General features: G+C 41.8%; 2 protein-coding genes across 3 annotated transcripts in view; both read right to left on the bottom strand.

The window, feature by feature from the left end:
- Positions 1 to 287: 287 nt before the first annotated feature.
- entpd2b (ectonucleoside triphosphate diphosphohydrolase 2b) lies at positions 288 to 10,643 on the bottom strand. The gene is made up of 9 exons (XM_070850774.1): positions 10,527 to 10,643; positions 7,048 to 7,165; positions 4,848 to 4,998; positions 3,331 to 3,490; positions 2,736 to 2,963; positions 2,097 to 2,366; positions 1,246 to 1,365; positions 719 to 853; positions 288 to 604 (listed from the first exon to the last, which is right to left on the bottom strand). The coding sequence occupies exons 1-9, from the start codon at positions 10,641 to 10,643 to the stop codon at positions 389 to 391; spliced, it is 1,515 nt and encodes a 504-aa protein (XP_070706875.1). The 3' UTR covers positions 288 to 388.
- Positions 10,644 to 14,422: 3,779 nt separating this feature from the next.
- Positions 14,423 to 27,305, bottom strand: part of grin1a (glutamate receptor, ionotropic, N-methyl D-aspartate 1a) — a 31,826-nt gene continuing 18,943 nt past the window's right edge. The window contains exons 15-21 of one of the 2 annotated variants that reach the window (XM_070850234.1): positions 26,842 to 26,990; positions 26,539 to 26,696; positions 25,818 to 25,979; positions 25,398 to 25,507; positions 24,884 to 25,029; positions 19,255 to 19,365; positions 14,423 to 15,921 (exon numbers count right to left, since the gene is read on the bottom strand). In XM_070850234.1, the coding sequence (XP_070706335.1) occupies positions 15,853 to 15,921; positions 19,255 to 19,365; positions 24,884 to 25,029; positions 25,398 to 25,507; positions 25,818 to 25,979; positions 26,539 to 26,696; positions 26,842 to 26,990 (905 nt within the window). In that variant the 3' untranslated portion in view covers positions 14,423 to 15,852. The remainder of the gene's footprint in view (positions 15,922 to 19,254; positions 19,366 to 24,883; positions 25,030 to 25,397; positions 25,508 to 25,817; positions 25,980 to 26,538; positions 26,697 to 26,841; positions 26,991 to 27,305) is intronic. The other variant, XM_070850235.1, reaches the window with a different exon arrangement.

The following is a 27,305-nucleotide window of genomic DNA, read 5'->3' as shown; positions in this document are numbered from 1 at the left end:
GTGCACTCACCTATGTAGACACAACCCCAAGAGTTAATAATATATATATATTTATTTTTTTGTTTTCTTCTAAGATCCCTCGAGGTTTCTGTTGTTGAGCTCATTCCAACATTGTGGAGCCAGTAAAATAAATCCTTTGCAGTCAGTGAATATACAGCACAGTCTCCATGTTTAGGATCATTGTTCTGTTCTATTACCTACTTTTGTTTTAAAAAGAGAAGCAGTTCCTGCGTTGTTTATGCCCTTAACCCTGAAGACAAATTCAGCTCTTCAACCTCATAGTCATTGTAATTTCAGATCCAATGTGCTGGAGTACAGAGCCAACACAAGCCTGACCGTCATACTGTTTTCTGACTCTATTCTATGTATTTCTATGTTGTTGCAGTATCTAGATGTTGCTTTCACTGCTTCCTTTCTTCTTCCCATCACGAAGTCGGAGTAAAATGAAGACGAGGACTGCAACGAGCAGGAGGGCAAAGAGGAAGATGAGCGTTCCCCACACTCCCGGGGTCAAGGCCTTCCTCAGCCCCACTCTCTCTGCCGGCAGCAAATTGCTCAAACTGAGCATGTAGCCCAGGGCCCAACCCACAGAGGTGTCCCCTGCCTGGGGGGGCAGCAGCAAACGTTTACCTCAAGTTAGTGCGAAATGGGTCTTTATTTCTTGGAATTTGCAAATGAGCATTGTGGAAAGCCTTTTTGTAGAGTGATGAGCTCTCACCTTCTTCTGGAAGGAAATGCGCGGGAACGTCTTCTCATCAAAGCTGTATCCCCTCATCATGAGAATTTTAACAAACACAGAAGAAGCACAGTAATCCTGCAAACGAGACTCTTGCTCTGGAGCTAGAAGCAACATCTGTAAGAAAAACCAAGACGGTGTTAAGATGTTAGAATACAATGAATAAATAAAACTAGAATAATTGTTCTTAGTGGTTAGCTGTAATCAGCATATTTAAACATAAAGCACGACTGAGGCTGATGGGAATGTCAATAGTTTTGCATGTATTTGGTCACAAACCGAAGTATTGGACAAACTAAAGAATCAACCTGATGATGGCAACTGAGGAAACTAACTTTCACATCGACAAAGTGAGTTATTAAACTTAAATTAAAGTTATTCATGCAATTAAAAGGATATGTTAAAGACATGTTGCACACCCCAGCACCATACATTACAGCACTCCACACATGCACAGAAACAAAGCAGATATCATGCATAAATAGAACATGAATAGAAAAGAACATTACTTGATCGAAAGTCATCCCGCATACAGTTCTGGATGCCTCCTCCAGTTGTGAAGGAGTGATCACAGAGATGCCAGTGATACGCAGCAGGAAGGAGTGCATGTAGTAGAATGCAGAGAACGCCTGATGACATAGAAAATACAGAACTCAGACTGGGGCAATTAATAGTACATTGAAAATGATTTAGTTATGAGAACAATAGAATGACACATAAATAATGAGGACAGCCTGTGTGTCTACGGCCCAAAGCAACTGAAAGATGGAGTGATTGGTTTGCATGCAAAACATGTGGTTTTATAAACATAGCAAACTGATATAAATACAGACACTAAAAACAGACACTGCATTTCTTCAATTTTGATTGATTTTACAGTTGATTATATACATATGCGAATAAATGGGGCTACAACTTTTATATCTATATATAAATTACTGAGAGAGACTATTCCTTAGTTTTATATTGCTAGTTATACACATTTTGCTGCTATGCAGGACTTCTCTTTGTAATGCAATATTTCTATATTGTGGCGTTGCTACTTTTAATGAAGGAATTCTTGAGTTCTTTTATCCATTATGCCCAGATATTTCCATTTGAAATTTTCCACACCTAAACATCTTTTATATTTGTGTTTGTGTGCTGTACAGTAATGTTCACTACGCATATATTTTTTAGCATACAGAACACAGTTTGGCATTTCGGTGGTTCTGAAAATGGTAAAAAAAAAAATGCCAACTTTGTAAGCATCACAAACACTGTGTCTGTACCCCTTGTGTGCAGGCTGACCTTTAGTGTACAATGCTACAACAGTGTCTGTAATCCCTCTGCATCATCTACTCCCTCCAGTCATTCTTACCATGAAGCTACCGGTGACATTTGGCTGGAAGACTTTGTCAAAGGAGCACTGGGAGAAGGGGCAACTGTCGAAGGAGAAGATCTCAGACATGTTGCCCAGACAGTGTTCATAATGGCCGCTGCCTTGTACCAGCAGAGATGCCTGGGGCTCGTACGAGCTGGGTTTGTACTTCTCTGTACACGGAGAGCTGAATATACTGTTCAACTTTAAAGTTCTACTGTGGCCTGCAGGATAGCAGGGGTGAGTGACTGAGCCAGGGTAACCCTGAGACTGCAGGAGAGACAGACATACAGAATGATATCATTAGTATTAGTGCTATCATTGCTGATAATTTTAAAATACACATGTAGAATTGTGCTTTGTATATATATATGTGATACCAAACGTCATTATGGCTGATTTTATTGGGAGAGTAACATACTGCAATAAACTCTGTTATAAATATAATGTCTGGATTTAGGATCTGGATCCTGGCCATAGAAAACACGTTAATATATATCAGGTTAAAGGTATTATTCACTCTCTCCCTCCTGTGCTGTAATATCAGTAGTTCAAGAAGGTGTGTAACCACTACATCTATATATGATGACAAAGTTAATAATAGGTTGATACGTTGAATAATAGGTTATATTACAGTACCTTCACTATATGAGCTAACAGTCTCTTGAGTGCCTGGTCCTGGCCATAGCAAAGGAAGCTGTGTGTGTACAGAGAGTACTCCAGGCCATAAAGATGCAGCTTTATCATGTCCTGTTTGTCTTCCACCTTCGCCTGAGTCGCAAATGTTATCTGGGTTGACGCCCCGCCTAAATCGAGCGCTCCCACTGTGGGCCTGCCGGAGCTGAGCCAGTGCCCCACGAAGCTATACTGCGGAGAAATAACATAGGAATACAGGAAACAGCTGCAGAAGATAAAGGGCCGTTCATCATCTTCAGAGCAGCTGCCATTCACACTAACAAGCTGATAACAAGCAGCCACTTGAGGAAATACTGATAAATGCTCAATAGTGTAGGTAAGGCCACTAGGTGTCATCAGTCACCCTCTAAGTAAGCTGCAACACCTGCAGTCAGATATCTTTGCAACAATCAAGTGCAAAAACTGGACAAATATTAGAAAATCATTTAATTACTTAATGGGAAATTATTCTAAAAAGTTGCTTTTCATCATTCATCATTTAACTCTGTAGTGACTTCACTACAAAAAACATCCATCAACTCCATCTGCATTATGGTACCTTTATGAAGTTCTCTAAGAGATAGTTGACGGTGACCCAACCGTACGCCCCCTCCTCCTGACCGCTCAGTATGGCCGCCCCCTGGTAGCTGAAGGGGTACGACTGGATTTTGTGGCCCACTTCCTGCAGAATCTGAACTGACTGCTCCGGGCTGGAGATGCTGGTAGATAAAAACAAGAGTCACATTTCACCTTCACCACAATGTTACAAGTTACAGCTGCAGTAGGTAACATTTATGGGTGTTCAGTCAGAGGTTAGAGGTTGTATGAATGAAATGTTACATTTGACGCAGTTTTCATAAACCTTGCTTATTTCTCACTATTACTGCCCCGTGCTTCAGGTTTGACTCCAGACCTCTACAACTATAAAGGTTGTGACCCAGATAAAGCTGGCATTTGCAGCTGTCCGAAAAGACAGCTACAGGCGATATCTCTCTTTAATTTAATTGCATTTTAATCATGCAAACAGTTTTTAGTCACGCCTTTCTACACTTGCATCTCAAAGATTTCTGTGAGCAGCAGTGCAAAATAAGGCCTCAGCTGCAACTGCTATTAAGAGAAGTGATGGAAAGAGTGTTAGCAAGAGTTAATTTAGTCAGCATACGTACAATGTATGGAGTTACATACATTTTACAAGTGGAAATGAATGTTGTGAGAGCAGATATAAATAGACAGGCTGTGTCTTGCCTATCACTCAAACTGCAGTTTTTAGACATGTTTGCACTGCGTGATTTACATAATATTCACCTGTGGCTGAGTGCCTGGACAGCTGTTTTCTGCTGTCAAACCTCACATGCAGGGATGTTGACAGGGCCTCTACTCTGTGCTCTTAGAGCTTCATGTGCGGTCACACTGTCTAAACTGCTAACTAGAGTAGAAGGAAGGAATGTTCACAACTGCAAAGCCATAGCTAGTTCAGTTCTGCTCACAACATACTACCTATTTCTAATTACTATAAAATGAGTAAATAGACTGTACCACTGCTGTGGCACAGAAAATCTAGAGGCACCAGCTTGCCGTACTTTGCTATTTTGAGTACTGTGCAGTATGTATTGGAGGACAGCTATACTGTGCATTTTACTACTCATATCTTAACAGACACATGCTACAGGCAGCTCTGTATGCAAATTTGGAAGTATGTTATGTACAAGATGAGACATGCAAGCTAATTGGGTGGTGTAACATGTTGGTGTAACTCCTGTGAGTCCACCTGTATGCAGATTTAGCGAAAAAAGCTTCATTTATACAATATGACAAGTGATATTGTTTGCCATAACTAACTAGGCTATTTTACAGTTATTGGTAACACCAGCTAAGTTAAATATACCTAGTTGCTCAAAAAGGCTCCACATTATCAGAGGAAATTCCTTATTGGAGCATTACCTTCAGACTACAGAAAGAAGAAAGAGCTAGAACAGCGGTGAAGCACAGTATGTGAAAGACAACCAATGAAACAGAGCAAAATAAGCACAGACAGGGACAGTCTGGTGACACAGACTGACAGACACACTGACTCACTGCAGAAGCCTCATGCCAGCTGTGGCTCCCAGGTACACAGGTGTGAGCTGGTGTCTTTCTTTGGGGATATCCTTCACTGCCTGGTTCAGACATGCCTCTAAGCTCTGCGCCGCTGCTCCCTGCTGGCCTGCATAGCTGGAGATCCCTCCGCCTAAGTGAGTGATGAACATTAAAAACAAAAGAAAAACATCTGATTGCATCATAGAAATGTATAATCAGGTTCTTGTATTAGCATAAAGCAACGCTAACTGTTGTGACGGACGTCATAAGGAAAAATGGTCGTACCTAGAAGACTAGAAGTGTCTGAGCACACTCAACTGAGGGTGAATTTAATCAATGTGGACATATACGTTGCTTTTGTTGACTCAAATCAACTTGAAATAAGATATTCATTGTTCCTTACTGTTACCATGAGTCCCTGATTGTAGATTTCATAAACAATAATTATCTGAGTTTAATTTAGGCATTTGTAATTTTGCATATCATTCTCAGACAATCATCTAAGGATCAAAGTTCATGTCTGACTGGGGCATTTTACTCTTATGAAACATGACAATGTAAACACCATGTTCATGACTAATGTGTGTTTATCATGTCAAGTCAAGAAACAACATGACCCATTGGCAGGACAGGAGTGGCAAAGCACAGAGCTCAACTCTGACTCATTCCTGATTCATAGTGGCTTGAGACAAAGATTAGCTCCACTTGCTGTGCTGCGGGAATATCATCCATTCAAAAGAAACACTATATCAGGTCACCCACTGGCAAACATAACAAGTGTTTCTACAGTGTAATTTGTCAGTTTTAAAGTAACCAAAGCATTAGAAGTGGAGGGGTCATACCGAACGCATATTCCTGGTATAATTTCACTATCAGAACATTAAAGGTATAGTCCTCCAAAAACCAGTGTTTGGAATATAAAAGGTTCACACTGTGAGGGCTTGCAAGGAGGCTGTGAGGTTTGTAACTTGTTCTTTTGTAGAGGATAGCAGCTGAACTCAGGTGATTCACAACGATTGTGGAGCTATGCAGCTAATGTGGGATGGAAAACAGCAATGGAACAGTTATGTGATTGCAGAGTCAAGTAAAGGTTAACAATACTGCGCATGGCCATTAGCACAATATTGATTTTGCCTTAATTACACTGAATGGTGGACTTTGGCATTCGTAATTAAAACTTGGGTGTTGGATCTCTGACATAAACGGTATTTACGACTATATCGTCTATAAAAGCATTTCAAACAGCATATTCTACTTTCCTCTGTCAATTTGTATGCACAGTATGTTTCAACCACTCACATTTTCACCATAGCAGACATTATTCACAGCAGACATTTTGGTTTGTCATAGCAGGAAAAACACAGGTGCAACAAATCTGGCTCCATTAATTGTCCGAATGCACCATGACAGACAGCCAGCATGCACAAAACATAAGCTTATAATAGCTAAGCTTCTATCTATGTGTTTAGCTGCTTGCTACTGGTTGTGGTGAGCAACAGGCAGTTAATTGTACTAGCATCAAACAGAAGCCATATTTTGATAAAAATTACGCCTGTCAACAACATACTAAAAATAAGGATGAACAGTGGAGAAGTGTTGCAGCAGTGGTTCAAAACATTTTCATGGATGTTTTGTACTTTTACTATAACTCTAGGTTGTCTTGTGTTGTAACTGTTGTGAACCATAGACTGTATAAAAGAAGAGGACGTAGCCTCTGGGTCTGAAAAAGTGAAGCCAATGTGGAGGTGCCTTAAATCTGCATTCTTTCTAATGGCCAAAAGGGGACGACTTCTCTGGGTCCAAAAAGAAGTCAGATTGAATGGAAGTCTTTCCAAATCTTCTAGTCTTCTGTTAATTTATGTTGATATAGTAAATTAAGCTCCCATTTAGAGTAAAATAAGCTGTAAAGCAGAGTATGCTTTCGCATGGGACTACCTTCTGACTAACCAATCAGAGGTGGTCTTCGTGGAATATAAGCCACTTCTGGCTCCAAAATAATCAAGATGGCGACCGCCATGAGGCCAAACTCAAAGCTTCAAAACGACAGTCCACAAAACAATGGATGACGTCTCGGTGGCCACGTCCATGTCTTATATGTGAGCTGACTGCAGACGCTGTCCATCTCCCAGGCCTATAAGTAGGAGTATTGTTACCAAAGTGTTTGATATGCGAAACGTGTTTTTTCTGTGCTGACACTTACCTTTAACATGACATTCACTGTGCTGGGTGACCACACCGGTGCCGTTCTGCTTGTCTGCTGGCCACTTGTATATATACAAAGCTGTGTGTGAAGATCCAGCATCCAGGACAATCCCATACTACAGAGAGTAACGGGCAAAAAAAAACGTTCAAAGAAGGGGGTTGAGCATAGAGACAACTTAACATTTCTAAAAAATAATTGCAAAGACAACCTTGAAAAGGGGAGTCCATTTTACAACACAGCTACATGAAATGTTTTCCTTTTGACTGCCTGCAGAAATGTTTAAATCGAGTGGATCTGCAAGATGTGTGTTGGGTCCTGCGGGGCCCAATGTATCCATGAACATTGTACGTTGTTATCCCAAGACCATCTTAGGCCTGCTGTCAGAGGCAAATTGTTCTTTGGTTGCTACACACAAAAGTTGTGTATAGAAGTATGTTGTGTATGCTGAACTAGATCATGCGCTCCCTGTTTGCTGGTCCCCTTCTAATTTGTATTTTCAAGCTTACTTGGCCAAATAATACATGAGCACAATTCTTCTCCCTGCTGTGCTGATGACACACATTCTACATTTCACTGCCCTGCCACTTTTAACCACTTCTTTGTATTGTCCTCATCATTTCTGTTTTGTCTTTTATTGTTTTGGCAGCTATGATTAGAAGTAGTTATAGATGGTCATTTTGTTGCCCTTTTAGCAACTTTGGAAATGTTTGCCTCCTAATGGTAAGAATATTAGGTTGTCTAAGTTGTCCTTGTTATGGAAATGCATTCACCAAAGAGCGACAACTCAGCATCTCATAATTAGAATATCTGTATCTTATAATTATTAGAGGTGGATCTCAAATAGCTAAGAGATGCAAATGTTACAATAATGACACAGTGACACAGATCTTGGAATTATTAGAAGTCATAAATGATAAGATATGGGAGATATGAGTAAGATAAAACACATCCAATTGTTTTTCTTTTGATGAGTGCAGTGAGCTTTAGATCCATTCAAGAATTTTTGAGTGTAGTGGTACGGGTGACAGTGGTGGGAACTGAAACCTCCGGTGCATCTTAGCGCTTATGGATGCTGTCTCTATCATAAAACTTCACTACCACATGAGGAACTGAAAATTAGTGTGCATAACTGGGGGGATAATTCTACATCGTCAATATAATTTCCCAGTATTTATATCAAGTATGTATGCAAAGTAACTTTAACAGAAAACATGTTCACTAGAATGTAGAATATTAAATTACTGCAACTTTAATCTCAGCTTAAATGAAAGGAAGCGCTCACAGTTTGTAGAAATCCAGCCATGCAGAAAGGCATGTGACTAACAATCCAAAAGAAACGGACCGGACACACACACACACACACACACACAAATCCACGTGCAGAATTAGATAAAAATACACATTCTTCCACACATATCTTCTCAAATCTCAAAAAGTATAACTGGTGACCAGTAACATCATGTGGAAGCGTGCCTCACTATCTCTCATAATATTTCCTCATTACTGCTGTGCAGTCACTTGTGAGGGCTCGCTCTAACATTTGCCAAAAACACAGAGGAGCTCTAATGATCTGTTTTGTCCCTTCATTTGATAAACTCTGGGGACTGTTGCACTCGTCTCCTTGCAAAACTAAAAAAAAAATAAACCCATTTGTGTCGTTTTTGTATCCTTGTGGGTGATGGCATTGTTACTGAGTGAAAGGGCAGTTACATTGTACTGAAAAGGAGACCATGGGATATTTAGCTGGAAACACAAAGACAAGGGAGCAGAGGGAACAGAAGCTGGAGTTGACCTGCACTGCAATCCTGCTCTGAATGCCAAATCAGCACCGGACTACAGTTTAATGCCTTTCAGGTTTTTCAGCTGAGTTGTCTTGGCAATTACTGTAAGATGTAAGGCTAAATAGTTATTTATCAGGCTGTCTGTTCATTAGACCTTCATTTCCATTCTGAATGTATTGCAATCTCTTAAATCACCAGATTGCTCCACAGGTTAAGCCTTTGATATTATCTGTTTCATTACAATGAGGCCACTTTGCAGTGTATAGTTTAGCTGTATGTCAGCCAGGAGGTCACCCGTGTGTGTATACAGTATGTCTCAGTGTTACTGATGAAAGCACTCTGATAGGCAAACACACACTAATAAATACAGTGATAATAAACTATAGAAGAGCGATGGTTTGAAAATGCAAAGACCACTTCACTTCTTTGCATGTGAATTTCAGTTTTAATTTCGCCATCCAGTAAACAGGTTTGGCATCCAGTAACACTGAGGTTGAGTTGCAAGTAAAATGGTATTTAGGTTAAAACTAGATCTAACTTTGTTTATCTTATTGTTATTTTAACACAGTTTAAATGGCTATTTCAATGTAGCCATACTTCATGTTGATATATAATCACTGAAATGCTGTGGAAACAGTACTTATGTGTCTTTTTTTCCAAATTGAGTCCAGTCTAGCGGTCTTGGCCTGCAAATCATCAAATATGTGCTTACAAGGTTTACAAGGTATTGAGGTGTGTTTTCCAATATTTATATCTTCAATTCTTCATACATAATGTACAAACTCCTGGGGGTGTCATGGAGAAAAAAAAAATGTGTGCATGATTTAGCCATTTGTGCGCTTGGTGTATAAATTTGTGCTCATGAATTAATAATTTGTCCTCTCAATTTATGATTGTATTGTATATTTTACCATATTATAGACTGTCAGCTGGATATTTAGGGACAACAAGGAAGATATTTATGAGGTGCTCCAGTGCCCCAAAGCAGAGTTTTTATTAACTTGATGAAGTCTGCAGTGCATTGTTCTGTGAAGCACACTGTAGTCTACTGCAAACCGTGGCCCTCAAGCATCAGCAAACAGTTTTGCCAAAACCTTCTTAAAAATAGGATGAGATAATTGATTTAATGAAAAGTGGATGCAGTAGAGGGTTAAGGGATCTCAAAGACAACACAATGTTGTGCTTAACAGCCAAACTCAGAGCATATCCACATATAAACCATATTAAATCTAAGCAATCCATAGTGAGTGAGTGAGAAGTATACAGGAAGAGACACAATAGTATTAATCTAATAGTTATGCTATTAAATAATATAGGCCTACATAAATTAGATTTTTTTTTAATAATAATTAAAAAGTAGAGGGAATTAATGATTCACATGGAGCAGATGTCATTTAATTTAAATTTGACTTGGTATTTTACTTTATGTTATCAGCCTTGGACTTCCACAGCTTTAAGGCTCAGCAGCTTCGCAGAGCATGAGAAAGTCCTGCCTGTGAAGACACGGTGGGGTGCAGCTGTGAACTTAATGGAGGAAAGCAAAGACGAGTAGACTACACCCAGGCTACTAAAGTAACAAAAATCCCCCAGTGTCAGGTTTCTGTGTGACACCTTTTAGCTCCCCTGCGCCATCCCGACAAGTTAACACGCTGTGACTAACAGTGATCCAAAAATACCCCACGGGGCAGACCTTACCATGAACCCCGGTGCCTCCTGGACGTCCTGAGTGGGGACAGTGAGGAGCAGCATCGCCACAAGGCCGAACAGCAGCAGCGCGATGGGGACGGCAGGAGGAGCGGAGCGCTGAGCCATGAAGTGAAAGTGAGAAGCGCAGCTCTGCTCTGCGCCTGCTGAACGCTGGACTTAATAGCGGCCAAGTGGGAGAAGTGGCTGATGGCTCCCCGCTGGTTGGGCGTTATCACAGCCCGCCTGTGGTTCACGCTTCACCTGCTGCCTGCCTCCTGTTTTACATTTCACTTGAGCTGGCAAAGCCTGACCTGAATTTATACCCCGAGCGCAGCCAAGTCGCCCACCATGCGCCTGAAGCCTGAAGCCTTCTCCTCGGTCGGTGAATGAAAACAAACTCCAAGGCTACTGGTGCTGTGGAGGGAAACATGTCTTTATAATGAGAGAAACTGCTGCTCACTCATGTTGATAGGTTATATAGGTCGGAGCTGCAGCATAACCTGCTTTCCCCTCATCATTTCCTTGTTTGCTTGAGAAAGAAAGAAAACCACTTTCATTCATTATCATTCAATCATTTATGTGAAGCGAGGGGTGGCCCACACTGGCAGAGCTCCACATTGTAGGCTGTTGGACTGAAGGGCTGCAGAGCTGGATGTTGTTTTCGTCCAGTATTTGCATGTGAATGGGTGCAGCTTAAAAACCTGACTTGCAAATTGCATCCTCATTTGAATGTCTGAGTGAAGCATGGGAGAAAAGTTTTCACTGCAGGACCATATTTCCTTTGTACACGTGCTTTCTTAAAGTCTATTTTTTGCTTATTTTTGAAATGTTCTTCTGACAGTGTCTAAATTTAGCAGAATATATAATGAGTTATTTTGAAGGAGCTTTTGAATATTACACTTGAGCTATTCTTCATATTTTCACTGAGGGCATTAATTTATATTTTTGCTCTCTTCACAATATGCTAGCTATCGCAGAAAACAAGTATTATACTTTGAATGTATCATTAAACCATCTGAGTTTATCCTCTGGAAAACCTGAGGGGTAAATGCCACAAATAAGAATTACAGACCTGAAAGAAGAAGTTATGTTGAGTGAAATCATACAAAAGGGAGATTCTGTCATAAATAGTTGATCATAGTTTATCATATGAACTGCCAAGCTCTATTTTTAAAGGGTTATTTAGTTAGCTTCAAAAGTCTGGACTTCCAGGAAATAGATCTGAAAAAGATCACAGACAGGCTAAAATATTCTGACTTTTAGTAAGGACCAAGCTCCGAAGAGCACTAATCATAGTGCACTCTGTCATACTGGGCTCACGTCACTCAATGTACAAGTTTCTTTGTTTTTAGATAACACGATTCAATATGTATATAGGAAAATTAACAAGACTAGTGGCACAGTGGTTCCTGGTTTGAACCCTCTGACTGTCTGGGACCGTTCTGTGTGGAGTTTTCATTTTCTCCCTAAGACATGCAGGTTACTCTGTGTCTCTAAATTGCCGGTAGGCGTGAACGGTTTTCTGTTTTTATGTGTCAGCCCTGTGATTGACTGGGAACCAATCCAGGGTGTACCTCACCTTTCGCCCAATGTCAGCTGGGATAGGCTCCAGCCACCTTAGCGCCTACCCCTCCTGTAGAGTATACTGTAGATAATAGATGGAGTGATTGGGGGTTCAAGCTTAAGTCAAAGCACACTACAAAAATAGGAAAGTTCTAGATATTAAATCCAAAATCTAAATTAATAATGCAGGAAAAATGACTTTGTTTGCTGTCTGGAGCTGAGAAGCACCTGATTCATTTGCATGCTGCTGGAAAATGCTCAGAGAGCCCTGTTTCAAGGAAAATGAATCCTTCTAAATCAAACTTCAACTATAAATCACGCTGTCTTTCCAGAAGAGGACCAATCAGCACTCAGAGTCACATTAATCACTCTGACAGTGTCGGCTGTGATCAGGGCAGAAGGTCAATGGACCAGAACAAATGTCTCACCTGACAATATGCTGTGACCCTCCTCTGCGTCTACAAGGTATGTACATTAATTAACAAAGACAGCCATGATCTAATTATTGATGACACTTGTAATTTAATTAAGGATTACACTGACTGTGACAGTGACTGTGTCAGTGCTACGCTCCTCTGGTTACCCAGGACAACCATTAGTAAATCATTGGTATGGTATCAGAAAGAGCATTTATCACTCATCTTTCCACGCTTTTAAATAAGACTAAAGATATACATGTCTGTCCATTTTCAATCAACAACAACCACAACAAGATGCAGTTTGTCAGATGTAACGCCGATGCTAAAAACATTGCAAAGGACATCCAATTAACTCTGACTGCAATAAAACCTGTTCTTTTAACTGCATCTTCATCTTTGCAATTTATGGTGCATTACATTTATTTTTCCTAGTTTTTTAATAACACTTTTGTACCACCAGGGCATTAGACTCAATCTTACAGAGACAAATCCCTGACATGTTTGCTAAAAATGTTATTACATTCAGCAGACACAACACAATTGTTGAACTGGGCTCTTGTTTGTATCCACCTATTGAATAAATCCAGAGATTTCCATCAAGATAAAAATCTCTTACTGGCTTAGACAAAGCTATTCTGTTAGCCGCTCAGCCGTGTTCACTAGCCAGTGGCTTTAGCCCTCTGCTGCTTCCTGCTGGGCAGCTCATATACACTCGGCCTGTCAGAGCTTAAGTTTAATGGCCACAGAACCAAAACAAGATATTACAGAGACTAAATGCTCAGTGGAGCTGCAGAGTTTAGAGTACTGGCACAGCTTACACCGTGTGAATTGCTGTGTCATTTGATTCAACAAAGATATAAAAAAAAAAGATGAATCATTTTTTCATTTTGCATTATCATCATTCATCACTGGACCTTACTTTGTCTCTCAGGCCTTTTAATCAAGGCTCTTGCCTTTCCTTGATTTGTTCTCAGCCCTTTTAAAACTCTCTTGCTTGTTTTGATTCTTACATTAACGCAAATGTATCATTATCTTTTTGCATGTTTCTTTGTAGGTTTTCTTCTTTCTTCTTCTGTCTTTGATAAACACATTGTTCTTTTTTTTCTGGGTACAATATGGGCTTACATTTTTTCATTTGAAACTCTTAAAATAGCAGTGACAGAAGTGCTGGATTACAACCATTCTACTCACTTGCACCTAATGTGCAATGATAAAAATAATCATTGTTGAATGTCAGTTCCTGACATTTTAGGGACTTCATTGATAATATAAGTGATTGTTAGCTGCAGAGCTAAAAATGATAAGGGAAGAGAATTGGTTAGATTTGTCAATGGAAGTAGATTTTATTTACAGTTGTATAAACAATATGGTTCAATGCAAGATCTTTACTGGAAAAGGTAAGAAAAACAAGTGATTCCTCCCTTAAGGGGTTTTGTGTTTGTGTGTGCATGTATGTGTATGTGTATGTGTGTGTACATGCATGCCTATGTATCACAATTGTTGTTGTTGTGTGTGTGTGGAGACTATAGTTTAAGACATTCTCAGCTGCAGCCGTAATACAAGCGCAGTACAATCTCCTCGACCCTATCTACACTGAACCAGATTCTATTTACAGTTCATTCAACTTAAGTGCTCCACGCAGCTCAGGTAACTGTGCACAGCAATAACAGGCATCCAAAAACAAACTATATCACTGATAGTAACACGTAAGCATGCATAGGTCAGAATGAGAACATGATCAGAAGCAAACGCTCTCGTTCAAGTTTCGAAACCAAATTCTGTTTTGAGCACTTTGTGTGGTTATTTAAAAGTATCACCATTTCTCTCATATAGACTTTGTAGGTACTGCTGTTTTTCAAATAAAGTAAAATAAAATAAAAAAAGAGAGAGATTTGTGAAATTAAAACATCTTAGAGTGGAGAAGTTACTATGTTTGACTGTTGTTATGGTGGTTGAGTTGTAGTTTCCTAGTAAAACAGTTTGGGAGACCCCTCAGCATAAAGTGCTATGCAGTGCCAGAAAGGATGTGATAGTCTTTTCAACAAACAGCAGCGATTTCTCAGCTCCAGAAAATGGGAAACGGCCTGTTTTTGCATCTAACCAGGACCTGCACACAAGCTTGCAAGCTGAGCCACACTTTCAATTCACTCGGGTTCTCTCATGCAAAAGTTCTCCAGCGCCGTGCAGGGAGGAGGTTTTGCATGAAAGACCGAGTGCTGGTTGGGTGAAAAACCTGGCCCTTTGATGCAACCCCGTGGAGACTGGAAATGAGAAAGACTGCTGCGGCAGGAGAGAGGAAGAGAGAGGACGTCCCCAAGAGCAGCATGGCTGATGGCTGAATGTCTCAAACACGTCTGATGTAAAAACAGCCTTCACTTAACTGTTTCATCAAATTGCCAATTAATCTTTCACAAATCATTTCATATATTCATCTGCTTATCTCTTATGTAGCAGTAAAGCTTAACAAATTTCTTAAAGAAACTGAGTTCTTACTAGTAGTAAGAAACATGCATTTGGCATCTATGTTCAAAATTAAAGGGGCAAAACGTACAATTTAAACCATTACAGAATATATCCTTCAAAATAATAATCGATTTCATCAGATGCATAAAGCTCTTATTCATATACAAGCACGCACATGCTTCCCTCATTTTCACTGGTAGACAAGCTTAGTCATATCTTCATCATTAGTGTCATTATTAGTGCTTCCCAATGAAAGAAACATTGTCTAAAAACCTTTAAAGTGTAGATAAAAACACGGGTAGTTCCTTGTAAAAAATATTATATATCCATTGAAGCTTACAGTACATTTTGTTGCAGTATATGTGGTTAAGAAATACTAGATATTACTGGTATCTAAGCCCTAATTGGAGGTGATATGTCGAGTACAGTACTGGCACCAAAACTGGTTTATCCATAAACTTAACTAAACTAAACCTGGCTTGCTAAAGTCATAAAGCTGATCAGGAAATTTGAAAGTAGTTAACATCCAACACTAAGTAAATTTCTGTGAGTCAAAGGACAGAAACAAGGTTAAATAAGTTAGCTAATAACATACAGAAGGAAAAGATTGTATATGTGAGTCAGATGGTTTCTACTGTGCATGCTCAGGGACCCTACAAACATCTAACGCCAGGTAATCCCGACTTTAAAAAAGGTGCAAGTTCAGTGTTTTTAGCCTCTTCTTCAGCAAGCAGTTTCCTCAAAAGCTCCGTTGGCAGGCGGTGAAATGAAAGCTCCGGCTTTGATGGCGAAGGGAACAAGGAGATGGGTTCTCCCTTCCTCTCCCCTCCACTCCCTCCTCGTCTCGTTTCCTCTCTCCTCCGGGAGCGAGCGTCAGTGTCTCCCTCTCCTTACACCACAGTGCTGACAGACGGGTCAGACAAGTTGAGCTGGCCTGTGATGTCAGTGGGTGGGTACTGCTGCAGGGGTGAAGAGAAATGGAGGGGTAAGGAGGAAGGGAGACACATAATAGAGTGTCATTCTTGATAAAAGCATTTAGTTCAGCTTTTATTCTTTAACTTGCAATATTATTATTTATCTATATATTTTTAAAGAACATCTGTGCTTCATTTCTGTAGAAATTTAGAAGCAGGAGTGTTCTGTAACCCCTCTCAGGCAGACCTTAGTTTTGTGGTCTTTGTCAAATCTCTTAGTTTGGATTTTTGTAAAGCAGTTTGGTTGTGCCTGAGGTGGGCTACTTAGGAGCAGACGTAAGGTCCAGAGTCTAGACAACAGCAAGTTTGAATCAGGCATCATTTATTTTTTGGCCTTACAACATGGACGATAATTTCCTGCCATGGGTAAAACGCTCAGCTCATTTATCTCCCCACAGTCATTTGTATGCATGCAGACAGGCAGCTTTTCTAATTTTAGCAGCTCAGGAGGAGAAGATGAATTTTAGGCTGATTTCAAAGTGCTGCTGTGTCGGACTCTTACGCCCAGTCCTGGCTTCGCTGTGCTTCTTTTAAAGCAGAGTGCATTGAATTATAGGCGTCTACAGTGCTGAGAGGGGAAACAAGATCCCGATTCCATGCAGGTGCTTAGTTTCTATGGCAACAGTGATTTCGCTTTAGACTGAGTCTTTTGAGTGTGTGGCCTGACAGCAGTAAGCCATATTTTACAATGCTGAGGCTGCGTTTGAGCAAAAATATAGAAACCTGATGAAACAATAACTCATTAAACATTGTAAATACAGTCAATTACATCACAAATAGAGCTTGTAACATGCTGTTTTTTGTGGAATAGCGTCGTGTTTTGGAACACAGATTGAGACTATGTTGGAAGAAACCGGTTTCAGAACATCCAATGTGCAAGAAAATATACTTTGTTTGTACATTGAATGCATCACAAATGAATATTGTACATTAATGAATTGCAGAACCAAAACAGGGAAGAGTCTTGCCTCAGAGTACCAATCTCACATGTACTTTTTGTCTTTCTCAATTAAGCAAGATCTTAGGATTTAAGTGCCTCTCGTTTCAAAGCTGATAGAGCCAATACATTCAAGCATATGAGCTTAAGAAGCTGTTATGATGCAACTGACATGCTGACAGATGGGGCAACATCCAGACTGAATTTCAAAATGTTAAATTTTCTGTAAAGAGCCAGAGTGGATGTCCCTCATCCCCTTGACCCGTGAGTTGCATCATCATATGGCTTACAGCCCCCATTTGGGTCTCCTCATGTCTTGTACCTTGAGGGCCTGCTAACAGCACACCCTACTGGGGTCAAGTGGACCAGCAAAAGAGAGACACTTCACTGACATCACAACCACAGTTAATGGCTATAAAGCTACTTATTGAATACAGCTATGGTGATTCTTCTTCATATACGGCAGAGCTACATACATTATTTCTATTCTATTATTTCTATTCCTTCTACTGTTTCTACAGCTATGACAGTTACGGTCATTGGCATGCTTGCAGAGGGAGAGAGGAGCAGTGTGGCATGTGGGTGAGGGACACTGACACTCAAGTCCATTGATATCCATTAATATAAAAGAAGAACATTTATATAAAATCAAAATAATGATCAAAGACTGAGAATGGCAAATCATTGTTTGGAGCATCTTTTCAGTTACACTAAATCCTGTTTTATTTTTCCACTTTGACAGATTTTCCGCCCCCCTTACGGGCTCCCAAACCAGCATCCGAACCCTCACACAGACACATTAACAATGGGGATCCCAATCTTCTTCTCTTCAAACGAGACCAACTCTATTGAGAAACCTCCAGGGGAGAGTAAAAGTGGTTCAATGCAGAAACATCCATAAAATACAGTCAAATCAAGATAGAAGAGGGAAAGACAGGAGATCAAATTAAAACACACAAAAAATCTTTACTTTGCGACCTGTTAGCTTAGCTTCCATAGGCTACATCTCCCCTGAGAAATACATTCAAAACACAATGTTAGTACAGCAGCCTCTCTGGGTTGGTTTCTGTGCTATCTCCAGAGATTATTGCTGTTTTTTTTTCATTTTCTTTTTAGAGCCAGATTTGGTCAGCGACCAGCTATGTCTGGCAGAGCAGCTGGGCACAAATGACTGCGGGTCACTGGTTTGTCAGAGCACTCCCAGCTTGTGAAGTATAATCCCAACCGCAACGAGCAGGACTTTTCAACTGAACTGTGAAAGAATGGGGAAAACCTGACACTCTCATTGTGCTGCAACACGGGAGTCAAGCAAAGATATAGACACGGCGTAAAAAGTGATTTAGTGAAAGAAGAATAGCTTGTATTTGTAACACAGTGAGAGTCTAAGGCTCCACAGAGTTTGTAGCCCGTAAAAACAATAATCAAAATATAAAGAACGACAGTCTTCACCACCTGAAAATATATCCTGAAAGAGGCATGCACATTTCAGACCACAAGGACACTGGAAAATAAACAAGAATTATGACAAACAAAATATGACAAAGCAAAAAGTAAATTGATTAATAGAAATCCATGAGTTTAATCCTGAAATAGACATGTTGATAAATAAGACAACACATTAGTTTTCATTGCAGGAGGACTGGCCATCAAGACCACCTTGAAAATGGATTTTGGAAAAGTGACAAAACACCAGCGCATGCTTTTCAAACCAAAAGCAAACCAACAGCGGCTGAAACCCAAACAGAGGAAGTGCGGGCGGGATTGGTGCAAAGAAACGATGAATATACAAAGGATCAAGCAGTCAAAATGACAGGACACACTCACAAATATATAAACACACACGCTCACTTGCAGTATACACACACCACAACGCCACCAAATAAGGACACAATCGCCAGAATCCATGTCCAAACCAGAGGCAGGGAGGAAGAGCAGCCCAAGACAAAACACCACTGGCAGACTGCTTACTTTTGTCGCCCCCCTTCCTCCAGAGGAACACACCACTATTGCCATCAACCCCCCTCAACAAAAAAAATCCTGGACGCTTGGGACGCCCCATCCCCAAATTCAGAGCCCAGCTCCTGGCCTGGCCTGATCTGAGTTCCTGCACTGATGCCCTCCAGCCTGTAGAGGAGCCTGTAGATGCTAAATGGTGATGGCTGATCAATGGTGAACGGACAGACATGTGGCAGAGGCCGCGGAGCCGTGTGGAAATGGGTGAGTGGAGCATGGCATTGTCTCGCGGTTGGGTATGGAGATGTGGGCAGAGAGGACAGAGAAAGAGAAAGGAGTGGGGTGAGAGTAGAGACAGAGGCGGAGAGGAGAAGAGGTAAGAGAGGGAGGAATAAACAAGGGAAGGTGTTGTTTCTTCGTCTCCTTACCGTGTCTTTGGAGGACCTACGTCTCTTGATGCTGGAGGCCAGGGTGGTACTGATGGACCTAAAAGAGGCTTTCTTTTTGGGGTCGGGCTCTGCTCTACCACTTTTCCTATCCTAAAATAAATATATGTAGAAACATTATTCATGTTCTCTGGCTGGGGTGATAACCGCGGTTTCAGTCTCACCCATTCTCTCTTCCCACCACCACCCACCACCCCAATAGATTACCTTACTTTATAGTGTCTAATTAGAGGGAGGGTCCTCGTGAGACAGACTACAGCATTTGAAAATGTAAAATGCGCAAAGAGGGAGAAAGAAAGGGATAAAGCCTGTTAGATGTGAGAGTGGAAATAGTCTGTTCAGTCTGATATGAGGGCACTTGTCTACATTTTGTGCAACATTATCACAGTGGGACTGCACAAGATGGCACAGTAGTCCTCTAGAAATGTGCTGACACATTCACTCGGCCCCTAGAAATGCATTGGAATGAGTGATGACTCGTAAAGATGTCAGTGGGTGTGATACCTACATTACTTCAGCCATCTAAAATGTTCTGCCTGTAAGTTCGGTATTGCCTGAACACACACAGTTCTTCTTCATCTCAACACACAAGCGATCTTAAATTAAGAATGGATCGACTAAACAGTAGGCCAAATACGACTTTACAAAATATCTGGAATCTGCTCTGCACTCAGTTCTGACCCAGCTCGGAGCTCTGGAGAACAGAAATGCAGTCCTGTCAAAAAATAAATTAAAAGGAAAAGAAGAAGCAGTTTTAACCATATTTGGTGCCCTCCCTCCCTCATACCATCACAGCTACTCTCAGCACAATAACTTGGTGTTTGTGTGCAAAAAAACTCATATTAAGGTATTCTTACATCCTGAGTCTCTAGAGAGGAAGAGGGCTGCATAGGGGGAGAAAAGAAAAATAAAATAAATTTCCATCCAGTTGATCGTTATTACTTTAAAGAAGATCCTTAAGCAAAAGCCAAGGGAACCAAAAAGGGCGGATATTTAAAAAAGAATAAAGAGAAAAAAACTAGCAAAGCAAGCATCCACATCCAAAGCCAGGCAGGTATAAAAGGTCAAGAAGCTACAGTATCAGAGGCCACTAAAATGCATATCAAAGAGGGAAAACAACAGCGACAAAAGTCAGTAATTGAAGCCCATTTAAAGTCATTATACCTTAAAGTGGTATAATGGAAATTCACCCCACACACAAGGGAATGGGATGGAGTATGAGATGCATTGCATAAGAAAAGAAAGTTTGAAAAGGAATGGTCACTTACTGTAGCTGCAAAAAATATTCTAAGTGAAAGTGCAAAAAAAAAATATCTGCGATTCTATGTGCTTGATTTCATGATCTGGGCAGATGGAGGCTAAAGGGTACTACTTCTAAGAAAAGAAAGCTCTCTAAGATGGATGTTAGTAAAGTATAAGTGCAGGATGAGCAAGTGGTTGCAGGGAAGGAGGCCCTCTGGGCGGGCGGGGCAGTGTGGTGTGAATTTCAACATGCCAAACGTTTTATGGATGGAGAGAGGGAAAAAGGGGGAAAACATAGAATAGGTAAACACAAAACAAATAGCATGACAAATCAATCCTGGCCAGCACTGGCCTCGCAGTACATCCTTTTTCATCAGGTCACATGACTAGGCATTTTTAGGGTACAATTGTACCACCCATCACCTGCCAACCAGCATTTTTCTCTGAACCCCCTAATGACACGATATCAGGTGGTGAGCAGACATTAGCTGGCGTGGAGGATAGATGAGAGCAGGTAGAGGTGCGACTGGTGCAAGACATCACTCGGTTTTAGAGCAGGTTTTATAAATAAAATGCTTTTCCTGTTGAAAAAACATGAAACGACATCTCATGTTAGTAAATGGAGAAAGTCGGCCTCTATGCTTGGTTCAGGAAAAATCAATGCCCAAGTGACGTCTGTGCTCTTCTCTTTATCTTTACTTTCCACCTTTTCTTACACGGGTGAGACTGCTGGAGCGCAGTCTGGCCGCTCTGAGCCCTGATGAGGTGCTGCGTGTGCACAGTCCCGGCCATGCATGGCATGCTGGACCATCAGATGAAGCGTGGCATGGGACTCGCACAGTGTGCAGTAGCTGCCTGTTCCTTGTCGGAAACAGAATGGAGCCGCTGCAGTGCATCTTCGTTATATACTTTTACCATTATCATCATCATCAGCTTCATCACGCTGTAAAATTACTGACACTTTCCTTGCATCCCAAACTGTTCAGACAGTGCACTTCTGAGTAACGTCTGTTTTAATTGGGCGAGCTAAAAGCCAGACATGCAGCCTTTCAGTGATGCAGTGGTCAGCAACATGTTGGGTAAACTATCTGCACCAGTGATCACACAGTGATTCACAAATATGAACAGAGAGCGATATGAATCTGTATGATGTAAATTTATAGAGCACATTACAGCTGCAAAGTACATTAAGATATAAACATATTAAATATATATGCACCCTGTTGTTCATACTAGTCTGTTAGCAGTCCTGCTAAGCTGTAATATCAGGTCCTTGGTGTGGAGAGAGAGCAGTTCTTAATTTCTCATTCAGATCAATTTCCAGATATTCTTCAAAAAAGAATTGAAGCTAGGGAAGTTTGTAGGTTGTCATGATCTATGTAAATAAGGCACAGGTTTGAAGACTATAATTGTGTGCATGTATAGCATGTATAGTAATGCTATTGTTAGCATAACTGCATTCAATTCAGACAGGAGAAACTGAAATGTTTGTGAGATGTTTGCCATATTTTAAATCTGGGGCATTTGGGGACAGCAGGAAAAAACTGTGAACACAAAAATATCACCTTTTATGTTGATATGGCGATTCAATTAGCCAACAATGCATGTTTACACATACAGAGGATACAGAGCAACATTAATATTTATGTAGACTTGTGTTTCTTGCCACTTGGAGAATATAAGTTCACTAGTCACAAAAGTCAAATGGCTGCTATGGCGAGTGAGAGTGAACCAAAACAGTATAAGGCTGCCGGCTGTCACAAAAGAGACAAAATCTTCATCTGAGACATACTTACTTTGTATGATGTAGATTATAAATTTACATGATAAAGATTTAAACCAGCTTCAAAAAGGCTGCTAAATTCTCTCAGCAAAAACATAAATACACTCTGAATGAAATGAAATAGGTCTAACCCCACTACATATCTGTGGCTACAACTCCTGAAATATCTTTGGCATGCAATTGTAACAATGCATGCACTTATATTTCTTTGTGAAGCATTGCGGAAGCAGCGTTTGATGGTGTGGTAGTTAATGAACTAATATTTTCAGGGATTTTGAGCATCAACAGCACAAAGAGATTCTGCCACATGAACAGATTTAGGTTAGTCAGAAGTGCACGTTCTCTCATGTTACATCTTTGTCTTTAAAGGTATGTGGGTGCATAGTACTGCACAGTGCTTTGCATAATACACCAACCTGAGGCAGTATAAGCACATAATTACATACAAACACATGTACAAGCAGTTAAAATGATGCCAAAAATGGAACTCCAGGTTTCAGTGCTTGCTGTACTAAGGAAGGAGGAGGCCACATAAACTGTGATCTTGGCTTTTCCATCTTGATGAGTTTGTGTCCTACATAACCAAGTTGTCATTCTTAATTTGTGAATATGAGATCACAGTGAGTAATCAAATCAGTGCACCCAAACAGTATGATTAATATCCCCAGTAATACTCACGCAGCACAGAACAGAACAGATTGTGTGAGCTCCACTTGACTTTGTGGCCCCCCTCATGTGGTTGTTGCATGAAACCCCATTGCAGTGGTTATATTGAGGGAAGAGAAGACTGTGTGCGTCTATTATTTTAGCTCTAGGGCCCACAGTGATGGTTGATGACCAAGATGAGCATGCATGAGCCGTCTTTGTTCAGCGATGCAGAGAAATCCACGTGATCATCTCTGACATGGATAGAAAATGTGCTCATCTACGGGCAGTTTAGTGTGTCCCTCTCCTTTCTCAGTGATGCCTCCCATCCCCCCCCTGCATGCATTCGCCTGCTGTATGCGCCTAGAGAACATACATCCATATGAGGACAGTCACAACACATATGTTACAAACAGTAGTCAGGTCAATGGCAGACACTCTCAGAAGGACATTGATTTGCTGGCACTTGTGATTTTATACTGTACCTTCCTCCGGCCCTGCTGTCTCTATTCAGCAGGGCCACTGAGCTTTGGGCCAAGGCTTACAGAGAGTCAGCAGACAGCCTGCCAGGGCCACATCACAGACTCAGTGTGACCGGCCATTAAATGTAGAGCCCCTGTACCTCCAAGCTATCCCATCCATAGGAGGGAAACCATTAAGAGTAAAGGGTGTGTGAGTGGAGGAGGGGTGCTCCAATGCTCCAACACTACACAGCCACGTTTGACTGCATTGGAGGGTGGGGGCAAATCATGTTCTTCATGGGCTGAGCAGATGACCTTAGTGCTTGATTGTAAATGAAAGGGTTGGTTCACTCACATTACAAAAAAGAAAAAAAGCATTCTCATTTACTCCCAGCAGTACCTAACCATGCAGATGTCTTTGAATCACAATAGAAATTCCACTCACGTCTATTAATTGGTTTGGTGGCAGAAGCTACAGAGGTAGATATCTCTAAAGCCTTGCGCATAAAACCAAAACTATCTGCATGGTTAGATACTACTAGGGCAAGTAGAAATGATCCATTTTTGAAATTTGGGTGAACTAACCCTTTAAATCGACGCCTGCTTCTGCTTTTATTCGTTGCATGAAGCCTCTGACATGCAAGATGAGTTTGATTCATATTTGGCGTCTGCGTTATGTACTCTGCAGTGGATAAGGAGACATTCTGTACACTGTAGCATGGCACTTTACAGTTATACTGGCTATACTGACAGAGTCACTGTGGTGTGATTGAGCCAGGGCATTGATTTTAATTTTTATGCTCTATTTGCATCGTTAGCTCCTGGCTGTTGTTAGTATTGGTGCCAGAGTAAGGGAAATCAATAATGATGTGATCAAAGTACATCAACTGTACAGTAATCACTGTTATTATTGTTTCTGGCAGGACATCTTCATTTCCTTGGCTTCCCATGTCCTCATCATCTGACCTTATGAAGCATATAAGCACCACAGCAGCAGCTTAGAAAGTACCAGCTCATGCCATGGACGTAGAAGGTGAACTTTTAATTTGGATGTCCATCATGTTAGAGGGTCACAGGGCTAATTAACTTATTGTTAGTCTAACAGCGAGAGGTGACATGGGGGTGGAAATGGATCTGCTAATTAGTTACATACTAATGAGGGGGTCCCGGCCACAGCTTGACTTCCAGAGGCCTCCTTACTCTCCTGCAGGTACAAACAAGAGACACAGGCACTGTTGGCCTCTGGGAACTGTTAGGACCTACAGGGTGGCCGTTGAGGATGCCTTACAGTACATGAAGGCATAAGAGATCATGGTACCTCAAACAAAGATCCAGCAGTTTGACCACCACTGATGTGAAAAAATTGAAAGCTCCTACAGAGGCTAAGAGACAGAAATCGACCCCCACAAGGAGAGGGCGGTGTTGGCTCTCTTGCACCCTTCCACCCTGCGTGTGAGCAGGCAGAGGGGATCAATCCTACCTGCAGGTTCTTCCTCCAGACATTGACGGCCGCAAAGGCCAGCTGCATCTGCTTCCTGCGGGCGTCTTTATGGCGCTTATAGGCGATTTCGATAAAGATGAGGAAGATCCCTGCTGCTATGCCTCCAGCAACCAGCATGAAGACTCCTGTTGGGAACGGACAGACAAACAGAAACAAAGCAGAGGTGGAGATATGTAAGATGCTGGTCTATAACCCCGCCGCTTCCACTGAGAATGAATGCACGGCGTGCATGTCAAACTCAGTGGCCGCTCCTCCTTTTTCAACCAGCTCCTACTGACGACTGTGGCTGAAAACCACTCAATATTAATTGAAGACCACAACTGCACAAAGCCACAGCACAAGATACTGTACGGCACACGTCCACAGAGCACCCACGCCGACACTAAAACAACGATTTTGTAAAGGTATTGGACAAAAAAACGCTACAGTACCTTACCACTGCAGTTTTTGTCCAATCACTTTTAACGCTTTCTCTACGCGATGTGGACCATACCTGCCATGTTCTCAAAGGTGAGTGTGGCTGGGGCATTGCTCCTTGAGTCACACTCCTGGTATCTCACCCAGGTTTTATCTAGGTCTTCCATGAAGCCGTTCTCATGAGAACTGCAGGGGGTTGGGGTTGGTGGGGAGAGAGGTGACAAAGTTAATACATGCCGCAAGATGACGGAATATATTCGAGCCGCTCGGTCCCAGATAGCAGCATAGATGATACAGAGACAGCTGGACAGGTGACAAACAGACATCAACTTGACAGAGACAGACAGAGAGGGCAGGAGAGGGGAGATACAGAGAGAGAAGATGTGACACAAGGCGATGTATTGGATGGCTATAAATGGTCAATACCTGACCATGAAATCATATTGATAAGAAACAAAAAAGTCATACGAGTAATGCAGCTTCGGCTGGGACAGACCTGAGAATGGCCAGGGACACATTCTGTTTCCAGGGGCTGTCCTTGCGCATGCCTATGCCAAAGCCCGAACGGAAAAACAGCTCTCCCGTGGTCACCAGGTCGCACTTCTGCGAGGCTTCAAACTCCAGCACCGCAGAGTCCCAGATGAAAGCATGCAGCTTGCTGTGGGGGAGGGGGAGGGAGGAGGAGGAGGAGGAGGAGGAGGAAGGAGGGAGGAGGAGGAGGGGAAGGAGGGGGTTACGGTGCGACAGTACAATGATTTACATACACATTTACGGCTCCCACCCTTCTCTCTCTCGCACACCAGATCGTGTGTGTCATTCAGCGTTTACCAGCAATCTCTACCGCTGCTTATGGCCCAAATGAAATCCAATGCCAGATGGGTGAGGGCGCGTCCCCCATTGGATTCCCCCCATCTCAAAGATGTTCGTCTGGGTACAACCTGAAAAAGGGTGCTCCTCCACTCAATGTTAGCTTAACCTCACACTGGTGCCAGTGCTGTTGACACGTCCACACTCGCTCCTGTCCCTGAACATCTGTCTTGGCTGGGCGATGGGCCTGGACCAGAGGGACAGCCGCAGTAAGTCCTGCTGCTTCCATCTGGTCCAGAGGTCCATGTCCCCCCCCCTAAGGTCACTGGACTGGCCCTAGCCTGTGTGCCTGATAGGTCGAGCAGCCGGCCGACACGTGCTCTGGTCGGCCCGGCCTGGCCGAGACTCACTTGTCACGCACGGCCTGGATGGCCTCGGCGGCACTCTCATAGTTGTGCTTCTCCATGTGGCGGTACATGGTGCTAAGCTCCACCTGCCGCCGGAAGTAGATGTCCACGGAGCTCTGCTTCACCGTGGCGTAGATGAACTTGTCCGATGGGTTTCTCAGCTGAATAAAAACAAATGCACAAGAGACAAAGAGCTGACTAATTACTACTAGTGAGCCTCATTGATGTTGTATGCATACACTGTTTTTATTAAGTGAAATATGTTTTCTTTTTAGAAACATAGTCCTAGCATCATACTGTACACACCCTTGGGTCATTGATGCCGGTGATGCGCTCCTCAGGCCGGTCCAACACCAGGAAGGCAGCCAGGTTAGCAGTATAAGAGGCCACAATGATCATGGCAAAGCCGGCCCACACCATGCCGAGGATTCTCGCTGAGAAGCTGCGCGGGGCACCTGTGTGGTGGGTTCAAGTTTTGTCAGCTCAGTAATTTTCAGTTTCTAATTGGTAGTTAGCTGGATACTTTTTTCTACTAAGTAGCATTTCTACCACTGAATACTTATACTACTGCTGCTACTGTAAATGATAACAGTAAGGATGATTAACCCATCTGTTATAGTAAATTATGCTAAACCACATACTCATATATTAAACATTATATATAGTTTACAACATAATCTACAGCAAACAAAATTACCAAAAGATATAGCCAAATATACCAAAATATCAGACACGAAATAGAAACACGAAACAAGCTAAGGCAGCATGTA

Source organism: Pempheris klunzingeri, chromosome 19, assembly GCF_042242105.1.
Source record: "Pempheris klunzingeri isolate RE-2024b chromosome 19, fPemKlu1.hap1, whole genome shotgun sequence".
Classification (NCBI taxonomy): Eukaryota; Metazoa; Chordata; class Actinopteri; order Acropomatiformes; family Pempheridae; genus Pempheris; species Pempheris klunzingeri.
This window is presented reverse-complemented; position numbering and strand designations above follow the sequence as displayed.

Bases quoted from the DNA above. Each gene is read 5' to 3' on its own strand.
- entpd2b (XM_070850774.1), bottom strand. From the start codon at position 10,643: ATGGCTCAGCGCTCCGCTCCTCCTGCCGTCCCCATCGCGCTGCTGCTG. The intron at 7,166-10,526 runs GTAAGGTCTGCC...TACTCTCTGTAG, and splicing joins AGGAGGCACCGGGGTTCATG to TATGGGATTGTCCTGGATGC. The intron at 2,367-2,735 runs GTACTGTAATAT...TCTCTCCTGCAG, and splicing joins TGTTAGCTCATATAGTGAAG to TCTCAGGGTTACCCTGGCTC.